Here is a 14,327-nt window from a genome sequence, read left to right as displayed (position 1 = left end):
CTCGTCAGTATGGGACTGCCCAAAAATTTCAAAAAATTACCGAGAACTCAACAATGCTTATATGAAGCTGAAATTTTGTACAGTTCATCTCACATATTGGGTGAAAAGTTAGAAAATAATTCTGATAAAAATTTCTTTGCCACAACATTACGAGGCCCATCTACAATTTCAATGTGACTGTTATGCGGTTATATTAAGCAATGTGACAAAACAACTTGGTATTTTTTCCGAATTTTCTAGAACAATCTCACAGATGTTATTAAGTTAGTCGAAAGCATTGATGATTTGATGATGTTCCACGGTATTAACTCGAAATCGTCAAAAATGTCGAATGTGACAAATATGCAGTTATGGGCAGTTCAGGTATCGACTTATGGAGGTTAGACTGTAATTCATTTTAAAAGCCATTTGAGAAATTAAAAAAAAAAATATTACACAGCTAAATTTAACATTCAAACACGCCTTGGTATGTTCTAATTTCAACGGGTCAAATAAATATGAGAAGAATTTTCAAACCCTCCACGAAACGTATGATATGATCTCAGGCCGTACCTTGCGCAGGCCCGCTTTAGGGCATTTAAGGTGAAACATCTCGGAATCCAAAGATGGCCGTCACAATGGCCGACTTGTGCCCCTACTCACGTTTTCAAAAGCACAAAACTGGAGAAATAGTTGACAAACGTTTCTGATCTTCTTATTTTAAGCTTTCTGCTAGTGCACAAAACCAAAATAAAAAGTTTACTGTTGTGGGATGCTTTCTTCGCGAGATTTGTGCCTTTGAAGTTTCAATGCAATCTTAGAAGTTGATTCCAAACTGTTTCACCTTAATAGAGAAAATAACCGCAGCTTTCGATCCAATAAGTTATTTTTATTCTGAAACAAATAAATAATATCAGATACACACAGACATTCGATATTCTAAGCTAAACATGATTCAGGAACAGTTTCTATCCTATATTTACATGGTGAGGAGCAACAACATTATTGCAGCATCGCGCATTTGTAGAGAGGCAACCAATCGTGGTCCGACATCAAAATCAAAAAGTCTGGTCATGTTCTCCGAGCATCATTAACGTCGACGCACAAAGCCGGCGTTCTTGAAAATCTTCAGAATACGTTCGCGGGGAATCTTGTCGGCAGCTCGTTCGAAAACTGGCATTTCCTTGTCTCCGAACCAAGATTCCTTAGCCAACGCCTCGGCAACGTGTGGATTTTTGTAGATGTTGTTCCTGAACTCCGCCGGGTACTGTGCCTCGTTGAGTGCATTTTCCACGACAGCCGGATGTGCCAAAGAGGCCTTAGGAAACCGATGGAAGTAAGCAATAATGGAAATTAATGCAAATACACTACTGTACGCAAAATTCGTTGAGTCACCCACCTCTTGCTGAACCGGTTGATGTTGAAGCGCCAAGGCGATCGGTTGGTTGAGATAGATCTGGGCGGAAGCTCCGGCGCAGAAAAGAGCGAAAGTCAAGATGAGTGCGTTCATTTTTAACTGAAAAATAGAGATAGAAATTAGTACCGAGTGGGTGGAAAAATTAATTAATTGAGCGAGTGGATGTTGCATAAGGTGATCGCGTTCGGTCAGCGTGAAAAGAAATGATTTATGTTGTGCACACAGTTATTTGGAATGCGTCCGTGTTGAAAATAGCCTCATGGGTTAGACAACATTAACCCACGGCGCAATTAATATAGACTCTGGGGGCTTCTAAGCATGGAGAGCGGCGTGTAATCGGTCGGTGGCTATTGTCGTAACTGATCTATTTGGATTATTTTAAACCTAGGAGTCATCGCGATACCGTCTGCTCAATCACGTTTCTTTCTTTTTCTTGGCATTACGTTCCAGCTGAGACAGATCATACTTCTCACCAAGCTGAGAACACTTCAAAGGATGTCAACAAATATGTTTCTCTGCCAAAGTTATCATTTTCTCATTATTCAAACAGATATTCCATTCCATATTGATAAACTAGTTAATTTTTAGAGTACCGTAATCCGAGAGCCAATTGATCATAAATTTACAACTTTTTGTTATATTATCCTTAGGAATAGATATATTGTCAACATAATTTTGATGCCAAAGAATTATTTAGTATCTTTGGAAGGAACTTCAATTGGTACCAACCTGGTCAAATTCACCCCTGTGATCAATTTGAACTTGGATTACGGTACTCGACTTATGTATAGTTCAATCAATTGTACATGTATTGTAATCACGGCTTTTGTATGCATGGGACAACTACGTGCTACATAAACTCATGGTTCATCATTTGTGAGCATTACAGTTATTTGTGAATATTCGTGAGCATATTGGATGAGTTGATTTTCGACGTATTTGAGACAAACCGAATCAGAAGAATACTATGCAATAGTTACTAGAACATGATTCCATTAGCATCAGATCAATCCAACTGTCAACTAACTGTTGCAGTCGCCAAACTATTAATAAACAATTAATTTACTATTGAGTAAAAACTAAAAAACCATTTATGACATTACAAGCATTTTTTTTTCGTTAATAAAATATGTCGATTAAAGTCGTGATTTGGTCTCTAGATCTAGAGTTGAATTCATATTACAGTTGTTTCTATGCGTAGGGCTCCCAAGAATCATATGAACTTGTTTAACATTAACTCTATAGAAACAGAATACTGACGATTGAAGATCTCAGTAAATACAGTCAACTCTCTCTAACTCGATATTTCATATCCCGATTTTGAGGTAAAAAGACAAAAAAGACAATTCACACCGTCTTCAGCCAAAGACTGCACAGACTGAACGATCACTAACATTAGGCAACGGACAACACGGAACACCCAGTGGCCCAGTGATGAATTTTTCGTTTGACGAAAAGTTTCCACCGACCGTAGCGGGAATCGAACCCACACCCCGTGACACAATACGCTTAAACGGCTGACGCCGCTAACCGCACGGCCACGAAGCCCACAAATATAGAGAACCATAGTAAGATTTGATACCTTGTAACGCAGTTACTAGGACTTTGTGTTCCATAACTTAATGATCTGTTCGATATCTAGTTATGGAGAGTTGACTGTATTTATCAAATGGAGATAACCCATTCTGCATTAAGACGTTTCGCATAAAGACGTTAGGTATACGTTTCGCATAGAGCAGTTTCATATAAAACCGGTAGCATTTCAAAGAACGTCAAACGTCCACCTATAAAATTATGCAAATCGCCATGCCCCTTATCAAATATCGAGTATATATTCAGGAAACGCAATAAATAATTTGGATTGCTTACTTCTCTTTCTTCTTAAATTAGTACTGAGATTCGATGTTGTAATTTATGTTGTGTATGAATCGAAACACAAATACACGGTGAATGGACCCTTTTACTATGTATTGTATCTATTACCGTGCATCATGCCTTAATTATTGGGCAATGTTGGATTTATTGTTATGCCACGATTCAATTACACTGCTCGACAAAAAAAGTCGATCTGAATGCACAGAGACCGGACACCCCGGGCTTGAAAGTATAAAAATAAACAAAAATAATGGCGTTTTCAGAATGTTCGTGTCTGCCCCAGGTCATTTTTAAAATATACTTGAACTTTTTGCATTTTTTATTTAAAAATCTAATCGACATCGACACAGTTTTTATATTCAGGACAGCGGAATTCATGTGCCATATAATGTTTTCAACTTTAAATACAATATGAAGAGTTGTAATAAGATTTGCAGGGAATTCTCCGCCTTTTTTTTGTACCCTCTCCATTTTTAAAGTATCGCAAATGAATATTTGATATACAGGGGGTTGTCAAAATAACAAACACACAGGCAAACACACAGGGACAGGCAAAAATTGGGCCAACTTTGGAATGCTATAACTTTGACAAAGATTGACCGATTTCAATTCTTTAAGAAGTAATGGATGGATCAACTAATCTAGTTTTGAGGTGCATCCATGGAGATGAACTATGACCACCGGATACCGGTGATAATCCGGATTTCCGGAAGCATGTCTTATGCAGTAAAATTATGACGTGTTTTTAGCAAAGGTCTCGGCTAAAAAATCAAAATTTTACTACACATGAAGATAGAAGATCAAATCCTGAAGCGATTGGTGCGCCAAGTATTAAGATCGGTCCAGAAACAACCAAGATATGGCCATTTACCCGGAATCGGTGCCGGTAGTGGATCCGAATTGGGATCAAACAATTTATTCACTCAAAATATGTCGCGCAATATTGTTTTCTCCCTAGTTTATCATAAAATACCCTATTATAAATTGAAAATGAGTCTTGTACAGATTTGGCCACTCATGGAGCCGCCAAGTGCCTCGGGGGAACCTTGCATAGGGGACATTTCGATTTTGACACCAAAGCATGTCATGCGACGGCTCACTCTTCATATTTTGTCGTAAATAGGGCAACAGTAGACTCAAAATGGATAGTTGACTACAGTGACTACTTCCGGGACCACCGGATGTTCCCGAGGGAACCTGTAATTAGGGACAATTGAAATTGAACTCCAATGCATATCGTGCGACTGTTCATTTTTCATGTCTCGTGCTAAATAGGGCTATTGTAGACCTAAAATGGATAATTGACTACAGTGGCCACATTTGGGACCACCGGAATTTCCCGGAGGAACCTGTCATTGGGGACATTTCTGTTTTTACACCAAAACATATCATGCGACGGCTCTTTCTTCATGCCTTGTCGTAAATAAAGTAACTGTAGACTCAAAATGGGAATTTAATTGAATTGGCCACTTTTGGGACCACCGGGTGTCCCCTAGGGAACCTATGATTGGGGACAATTGGAATTGAGCTTCAATACTCATTGTGCAACGGCTCATTCTTCATGTTTAGTCATGAATAGGTCAACTTTAGACCGAAAATGGATATTTAACTAGAATGGCTACTTTGAGGATCTCTAATAGTTCCCTAAGCAACCTATCATTGGGGACATTTCGATTTTTACACCAAAACATATCATGCGACAGTTTGTTCTTCATGTCTTGTCGTAAATAGGGCAACTGTTGACTCAATGTGTATATTTAAATATTGTGGCCACATTTGAGACCAACTGCGACGGTCTAAAATTTTGATTTTTTAGCCGAGACCTTTGCTAAAAACACGTCATAATTTTACTGCATAAGACATGCTTCCGGAAATCCGGATTATCACCGGTATCCGGTGGTCATAGTTCATCTCCATGGATGCACCTCAAAACTAGATTAGTTGACCCGTCCATTACTTCTTAAAGAAATGAAATCGGTCAATCTTTGTCAAAGTTACAGCATTCCAAAGTTGGCCCAATTTTTGCCTGTCCCTGTGTGTGTTCCATCATTTGCGATACTTTAAAAATGGGGAGGGTACAAAAAAAGGGCGGAGAATTCCCTGCAAATCTTATTACAACTCTTCATATTGTATTTAAAGTTGAAAACATTATATGGCACATGAATTCCGCTGTCCTGAATATAAAACACTGTGTCGGTTTATTGATTAGATTAGATTTTTAAATAAAAAATGCAAAAAGTTCAAGTATATTTTAAAAATGACCTGGGGCAGACACGAACATTCTGAAAACGCCATTATTTTTGTTTATTTTTATACTTTCAAGCACGGGGTGTCCGGTCTCTGTGCATTCAGATCGAATTTTTTTGTCGAACAGTGTTACTTCAGAATGAAATTTTCAAGCGAAAATGAAATGGTTTGGACAATAAATTTAAACTTCATGTAACGTTTTTGATGATTTTTCCACTATTTTAACTTTGAATACTCTTAAAAATAACTACGCACACTACCAGCAACGGTACGAGGCAATCATAACATGGCATTTGTAAACACAATTTTTCAATATTTTTGAAGTGTAATTGTTTTTTAATGCACGGTGAATGGTAGCTTCATGGTACTTAACAGCGGTTGGAGAAGCAATTGAAGCGTGTAATGGTGAAGAATAAACCACGAGCTCGCTAAACTTTACGGTGAACCTAGCATAATCTTCTTCTTCTTCCTGGCAGTACGTCCCAACTGGGACTGAGCCTGCTTCTCAGCTTAATGTGCTTATAAGCACTTCCACAATTATAATCAGAGAGCTTTGTCTTTGCATCTGTATATCATGTGGCAGGTAAGAAGATAATATATGCTTTGGGAAGTCGAGAAAATTTTTATTTACGAAAACTTGACCATTGGCATTCGAATACATGACCCATGATTGGTCTTGCTGAATAGCTACTCGTTTATCGCTACGGCTATCAGCGCCCCTAGATCATGAAGGTAGTAAAAGCTGGTAGGATGCGTTGGGTGGGACCTATTGTAAGAATGCCGGACAATAACATTCTGAAAATGGTGTTCATTTCTGATCCGACAAGTACAATAAGGCGAAGAGCACATCGGGGACGATGAGTTGACAACAGGTGCGACAAGATTTGGTGCGTGAGACAAATGCGAATCAAGCTGAGGGAGAGTAGACAGTTGGCTTTGATTGCGAGCTCCCCAAAGCTCCCATTGCGAACCTGTCATCAACTGTCGCTGAAAACCGCACATTGGTTGGACAGAGTGTGAAAGTTTGGTTAAAATAAAAGTGTATGTGATAGAAAATTAAGGTTCTTTTCATATGCTCTTTCATATAGGATCGGTGGAATTAAATATTGATTATTGGACTTGAATTGCTATTGATCTTTTTGATAACAAATGGAATGTGAAAATGGTTTTGACCCAGTTTGTGCTTCATGAACCATTGTGCACAACCCAAGCAAGAGAAAAAATAATCAAAGAAGCCAAGAAAACAAGCCAGCTGTCAGTGAGCTTTATCCTCTCTCTCAGGAATCAAGTAGGGTAAATGAACCATTAGTCACCTCTAAGCCCCTTAGCGCCTAAGAAAAAAAGCCACACAGTACCAAAAAATAATGTGATTTACGTCTTCTGGGATGCACATAAAAGAAGCGAGCCGAATGACGTGAATTTTTGTCCAATTTCAAATACATTAGTGTCTGATTCGGGAAATGTCGATCACGGTTCCATCATTTTTGTATCCTTTAACATGTAAAATTACATTTTTTGTTCAATACGTCTTTAAGGACACTTTTTTGTGTCGTTCCATCACTTACATCATGTGCCATTCAGTCATAACCAGAATTACGTCCAGAGTAGTTTTCATTATTTTTAAGAGTGCACAATATGCTAATAAAAACATGAAATATGTGATTTGAACGTATGATTTAAATGTGTTAAAATCACAATTCATTTGTAACTTCCCTACACCAAAAAAGGAACACTGTTCCTGTAGGGGAGGTATGTTTTAAGCATGGTTTCTTTAATAGCGCAATCCATTGGATTCTCATGGGACCTTCCACTATGGGTACTGATGTACGACTATACATAGGTGCAATGAAACCGAATTTTTTTTGCAAAATAATTGTTTTAAATCGCATTACAATTAAATTTTATGGATATTATTCGATTACTTGAAACTATTTTAAATCGAACATCTTAGAAAAATATCACGCAGTCATTTATTTGTGCGATATACACTCCCGTGCAAAAGTTTGGGTTCACTCCTTCAAAAACATACAAAAGTGTTCTGTAAATATCTCTGTGATTACACGTCCAATTGAAACTCTCTATGTCGCATTTGAAGAGTTATTCTTACTTTGTATGTATTTTTACAAAAGCATTTTTTGAATTTTGTATACTAAATTTTACTTAAAATTGTGCCATTTTTTTAGAAAACACACTGAAAAAAACATAGCTAATTTCCTCAGCTTTGGATCGACCAAAATTTTGAAACAAGGTGTCATTATAATCGTAATCACAATGAAACAGTCATTCAAGTCATCGTGCAAAAGTATGGGTTCACCTGAGCCACACGCAAATCATTTTTGTCAATATCTCTGCCGATTTAATAATTCATAGCTCGCGTAGGTATATGATTGGTTTGAAATTTCATAGAATTTTCGTTTTTCAAGTAAGTTCGGGTGAACCCAAACTTTTGTACAGTACACCATACTGAGGAGTGAACCCTTACTTTTGAACGATAACTTGAATGACTGTTTGAGAATTGAACTTGCTTGAGCTTGAGCTTGATTGGCCGCCCGTGGATGCTACTTCAGTATCGCCAGATCAGCTGCGCTTACACAAGGAACCACCCGAATGACTGCTTGGGACTAACATGCATACTCAGTGTATAAGTGCTGGTGATCTTCTATTTTTAGACGACAATGGTGCCTGCCACGTCAGAATGCAGACCAATGTGGGGAAGGGGTAGGAATCGATGATGCATCAAACTGGCTCCCACGTAGACCGCATATACCACTGCATCTACGCCAGTTCATGCGGGAGTGTTTGGATTGGGCGAAAGGCATGGCAGAGAGGTTTGCTTTTGTGGTTAGCAGACTGCCTATGAATCAGGCGTAAGAAAAGGCATGCACGTGGAAGAATGGAAGCGTTAGGGAAACGGTTTCTTGTCCGTCTCTGGTTCTAGCGTTTGCTATGAACGAATAGTTTGAGTGTGACACATTTAGAATGGAAGATAGAAGCAAGTAAGAGATATACAACTACAAAGTACGAGGAACGGAACGGGCCTGGGATTGAACCCATGACCTTCTGCTTATGAAGCAGAAGCGGTAGCCATCAAACCACCAACCCCGTCTAAATTTTGAATAGTTTTCAGAATTGTCCGCAAAAATTTTGTGAGTGCTCTTCAAAGAATATAAGATTCGATCCTAATAACATCAATGACCAAATTAACGCTCACAAAAAAGTCACCTTATTACTAAACGTTATGCCTTAGTCGTTAATTTTCTTTCTGCCTCTTTTATATTCAGCTGTGATTTTTGTTGAACATATTTTCATTTTATCTCGATTTATTTTTCGAATTGATAAATAGCATTAAAAATACCTGCAGAGTGAAAGAAAGGTAGATAAAATATAGTCATAAATATCTAAAATTTAGTAATTTTGTGACTATAGTAACTATTCAATTTTGGAGAATTCGCAAAACTAAATCATTGTTTACATTTATTCACTCATTACGCGTGGAGGAGATGGATAAATTATGGGTGAAATTATGCAAAAAAAAAATTATGCGGTATAGGGGGAGATCCCCCAGTGCCGGACAGCACCCAATACCGGACAAAGTTGAAACATTGAGAAATCATGGTCCAATCAAGATGGTGTATTAGTAGAAAAGAAAGCTATTATGTAGACTAATGTTTACGTAGAATAACACATCCTTGAAATATGCATCCCTTTTTAAAAAAGTAGAAAAGTTTGAAAATCTTTGAAAAATTGACGTATCTTCTTAATTTTGAGCCTATTTAGTAATTATTTTGAATATGAAAAAATACTTTGGATTCCCAAGCATGATCGAACATAATCCTAATTTGAAAGTATGAATGTATTTTGTACCATAATTGAAGTAAATATGGACATATTACAATTTTGGTTAAGCACCTCCTGTCCCTCAGTTTCGGACATCTTGATTTGTTAAATGATATCTTTGTAATTATTGCATCAGTGTCTCAAAATACTTTCATTTTTCATGGGTTCCGTCGATCATGGTATCAAACTTGCAATAAAATTAAGAAGAATGAATATTCAGAACAGCATCGTAAAATGTGCTATTTTTCATCATATATGAAAGAGGTTTTTGATAAGCATCTTGCAAACTAAGAAAAACTCAAATTATTTTTGTAAATGTTGCAATTGCATTGAATTGGTAATTATAAACTATTTCTATAGTGTACACATTCAATGATGTTCAAATTTACAGAATTCGAGGCATTTCCAGATCGTGTCCGGTATTGGGTGCCACCTTTCAAGATCGATCAATTTGGTACTAAAATACATCATCAAAACACAATGTCAAAATTCATATTTATATTTTCAAATTTATTTTTGTACCCTATAAAAATGATAGTATTTATCCTAAATAACACGAGCCCATAAAATCAATATTTTTCGAATTATGAATTTAGTGGCTTAAGTGTCCGGTACTGGGGGATCTCCCCCTACATGAGATGGATGGATAGTGGTTATGCAAGGGTCTGCGTAATCTGGATGGATTTGAATTCGAAACTTGTAACTTTTTGAGTTATTGGGTCGCCAAGTGGCTCGGTAGCTCAGTTGGTAAATCACTTGTCTATTCAAGAGTCCTAGGTTCAAATCCCATCTGAGCACGTGGATTTTTTCATAATTTCACCAATATTTTTTCAATCTTTATCACGCATAATGAGTTAATTATAAAAAAAACGCGATGAGTGAGATGCGTGCACATGGAGGAGCAATATTTTCATCGTAATAATGGTTAGTCCTTATTTCAACATAAGCTATGTCTGAATTGAACGTCACAACACTTCAAAAAAAAAAAAAACAGCAAAAAACGTTTTATCAAGTTTTTCACGATTTTCGCCAGGGAAACATTTAGAATTATATAAATAGAAAAACATTTTAATACATTTTCTATTATCTCGGGTGAAAAACTGAGTCCCAAAGCACGTCGTTCGTTCGAATCGAGGGTGACGCATTTTACACCCAGTTCCTCTAATGTCATTATTAGGCCAATTAGAATTTAGCCATTGACCAAACGGAATTTATCCAAATGACTTGAATCCTTTCTGAGTGAGCATGTATGAGTATCAGGCCTGTCTATATAGGAAAGCCCTGCCTAAAGAATTGCTTGAAGAACCATCAAAAATTTAGTAGGAATACATTAAAAACCATCAAAACAATTCCTGATAAAATATTTACAGATTCTGGAATATTTATGGTTTATTTTGCAAGATGTTTTGATAAATTAAGGAATTGCCTAAAGAGGCTCTGCTTTAAGGTTGTTATTAAATGTTGTGTTTATTTTTGGCTCAAGCTAGAATTTCTCCTTTTGTATACAGCATCAGCCCGGTGCTTTTGGCAGTGGATAACCGGACGATAACCGGAAGGCTAAAATTCAAAGGAACTAAGTGTAATTTCTTCGGGGCCCAGATAGCCGTAGCGGTAAACGCGCAGCTATTCAGCATGACCATGCTGAGGGTCGTGGGTTCGAATCCCGCTGGTCGAGGATCTTTTCGTAAAGGAAATTTTCTCGATTCCCAGGGCATAGAGTATCTTCGTACTTGCCACACGATATACACATGCAGAAATGGTCAATCGGCAAAGAAAGCTCTCAGTTAGTAACTGTGGAAGTGCTCATAAGAACACTAATCTGAGAAGCAGGCTTTGTCCCAGTTGGGACGTAATGCCAGAAAGAAGAAGAAGAAGTGTAATTTCTGGAGATATTTTCGAAAGACTTATGGGGCGGTTTCTCAGTGGAATCATTGGGCAATTTTTTTTAAAGAATCACGTGTTGTATTTTACCCAGGAATTGATTTTGAAGCACGATCAAAGCAAGCAAAGAAAAACATCGCATTCATGATCGGCAATGTATCTCAAGTAACAAGCTTGATGAACAACTGCAGCGAAAGAGAGTCTCAAAGGAAGAGCGATGATAATACCCATTTTTCTCGCTTATTTACTATTGGAGGTAGGTGTTATACTACACTTGTTTAAATGGGTTTTATTATGCACTGTTTTCCCCCGATATAGTAAGAGCTGTAGCAGTAGATTATGAAAACTCTCATGATGTGCAGCGGATCATGATTGTTACAGAGAGCGATTTGTGAGGGAGTCTAAATTTTCTCAGAAACCAACATATGATTTCATCATAAGTTTTTCGAAAAGAAAACAATAAGAAAGAATTTTTTGGAGGGATTCTTGAAAAAATGTTATTCAAGCCAGCAGACCGGAAGAATATCAAAAACTATAACTCACCACATGCATTTGGGTATGTTTTGGACACGGACAACAATCCGTTGCCGAATTCATGATCAAAAAGCATGAACCCATTACTTTTATTTAAGAATTTGTGTGCTCAGAATGTAGCATAAACCTAACTGTCACCTTTTTCATGTTTTATTTTGGTAGTGTTTTCGAGTGAAATTCAAAAACATGGTTTGTCTGTATAAAAGGGTAAACTGAAGACCATGTTCTTCACAAATTTTCCATCCTTTCGATGGCATTCTTGGTGGCATTTTCGATAGCTTTCAAATTGTTTCACGACTCAATTAAGCTACCAGTGCTGTTAGATGTTGGAGTAGCAAAATGTATGTACTTGCAAGCTATTAATTAATAAGCTCGTCGGCGATTTTAACTGTTCGGGTGTGCTACGCTTTCCCACGTCTTAGAACTTAGAAGGCTCACACAAGCAGGATGTTCAACTTCCACTTTCCAAATCCTGAGAATAGTGGCACCATAGTTAAAAACTTTCTCATCGCCAATGCAAACGACCAGTATTTTGTGAGCCCAGGAACGATTTGGCAATACATTTGAAATAACATTTAGAATGTTTTTCATAGTTTATTTCTAAACTACCGGCACTTAGTGTTCCTTTCAGTTTTCATGTTTTTGTTTACCTATGACGAAATAAACTGGAATCTTGATTCTCGAATAATGTTTGTTTTCATGAAATGAGTTCATGATATAGGGATTCTGCTGATCATAAGCTAAGTCATGAAAACTTGTCACGTTTCATCACCAAAATCAGAATCATAAATGACAGGTATCTAAATGCATGAATAGTGCTCATGTTTTCTCATAAACTGTATTCATGATTGCAGATCCTGCTTCATGATTTCATGACCGATATTTCCATTTTCCATATCAAAAATAGGAATCATAAATTACAGGTTACTAAATGCATTAATAGTGTTTCATTTATGGTTCTAGCATACATACTTCAAAATTTCATGATTTAAATTGACTCGAAAAAAATTGAAAACGTAACGTACAGCTGATGCTACTGTGAAATGAATCATGTTTTCATGACTTTAGGTCATGGTGTATTTTACAACATAAAAATACACGTTGCTCCAAAATCACGACTCTCTTTTTTTAGAGTGTGACGTTTATATTTTTGCCTATGCTTTTTTCCTATGGTATAAGAATTTAAAAATATATATATAATTTATAATTACTTAAAATATCGCACAAACATGATGAGTTGAAAAGTAGAAAAATTGATTCCAAAAAACCGTTAAACTTTTTTTATTATTCAAATCAATAATCTTCGGTTGCAATTAAACCGCTACATGTATGATATGTACTTATGTGATTAACTCATAAAATCGTTAATTAACTGTTTTATGATTGAAAAGATACACTGTTTCATGGTACGTAAGATTTTAAAATTTCTCTTTTACTTTACTATCCTCTAAATCTAGATTAGCATAGCACATCGCAAAATTCAAAAAAAGTGAGTCCTTAGGCACTATGTTGAATTAATATTTCCATAATAAGACTGTGCGGATACCCCACTACAGCAGAATGTTCCGCATGGCTTTGCGTTTCCATTGTGACATTTCCAATTCCGTTCAGCAAATGTCATATCATATTCAAAGTATCTCAATGCATCCAATCACGTTCACTGATTGGAAGATTTGTGCTAGCTGCGTGCAATATTATGCAAGGACAAATTCCTCACCGGACCCGCACAAGGAAATCCTGTTGTTCATTTCTCGCCGTTACCGTTTGAGATTGATTGACAGATTTCTCGGTTAGTGTCAACTGTGCAACAGCAATGCTGGAGGTCTCTGCCAACACAAAGTGTCGTTGTCACAATTCAAAAGGCGATTAGAACACTTAGCATTTATGTAATTACCCTTAGTTGGTTTGAACTTGAACCTTAACAACTAGTGTAACCTTGCACTTGGTCCAATTATGTTGGGTTTGATTTTATAGTCACATAAATGTTCTTTATACACATCTCATAGTAAAATATTATACGCTTGTAGTTTTGCTCTCAAAATAAACATATTCACATTTTTATAACTTTTAGCCACTTGGTGTTCGTCGCTTGTTCAGCATTCAAATCTTTTGTTATAAACTTCACTGTTTTGGTAACGATAATATTTGTGATATTACACTGATTTCCAAACCTATCACAGTTAGATGTTCACTCACCTGATCGATTGGCGCTTATCGCTGAAGACTAAAGTGTCCTTTTTGCTAACGGTTCAGAACGAGAGTACAAACTAGCTGCTGACGAAACCGTGCTCATGTTCTTATATATCGTACGTGCTCTATTTAGCAAAAACTTTGCCGTTGGGCTGCACAAGTCGCTTCTGTGATTACACTGCCAAACACACGCCTCCATTTCAGGCCAGTCCATAGCAATTGATACTAGCTTTAGTCGTCGCGTCGGTGGCGTCTTACCCGGGTAGAGGAGAATGGCAAATTAATATCGAATTCTACCCTTAAGAATGCTTGAATGTTTGTTATTTTTTGTATGAAATAAGAGTTAAAATAATAACTCAGTTTGAAT

The 14,327-nt window shown here is 37.0% G+C and overlaps 1 protein-coding gene across 1 annotated transcript; it reads right to left on the bottom strand.

Moving 5' to 3' along the window:
- Positions 1–847: 847 nt before the first annotated feature.
- Positions 848–14,097, bottom strand: LOC5578480. Its single transcript, XM_021853010.1, has 3 exons — positions 13,967–14,097; positions 1,379–1,495; positions 848–1,297 (listed from the first exon to the last, which is right to left on the bottom strand). Exons 2-3 carry the CDS (start codon positions 1,487–1,489, stop codon positions 1,070–1,072), a joined length of 339 nt encoding a protein of 112 aa, XP_021708702.1. The 5' UTR covers positions 1,490–1,495; positions 13,967–14,097; the 3' UTR covers positions 848–1,069.
- Between the last annotated feature and the right edge of the window lie 230 nt (positions 14,098–14,327).

Source organism: Aedes aegypti, chromosome 3, assembly GCF_002204515.2.
Source record: "Aedes aegypti strain LVP_AGWG chromosome 3, AaegL5.0 Primary Assembly, whole genome shotgun sequence".
NCBI classification, from domain to species: Eukaryota; Metazoa; Arthropoda; class Insecta; order Diptera; family Culicidae; genus Aedes; species Aedes aegypti.
The sequence above is the reverse complement of the archived record's forward strand: the minus strand, read 5'-3'. Positions and strand labels throughout refer to the sequence as shown.

Excerpts from the sequence above, each read along its gene's own strand:
- LOC5578480 (XM_021853010.1), bottom strand. The coding sequence starts at position 1,489 with ATGAACGCACTCATCTTGACTTTCGCTCTTTTCTGCGCCGGAGCTTCC. Across the intron at positions 1,298-1,378 it reads ATCAACCGGTTCAGCAAGAG|GCCTCTTTGGCACATCCGGC; the intron begins GTGGGTGACTCA and ends CGGTTTCCTAAG.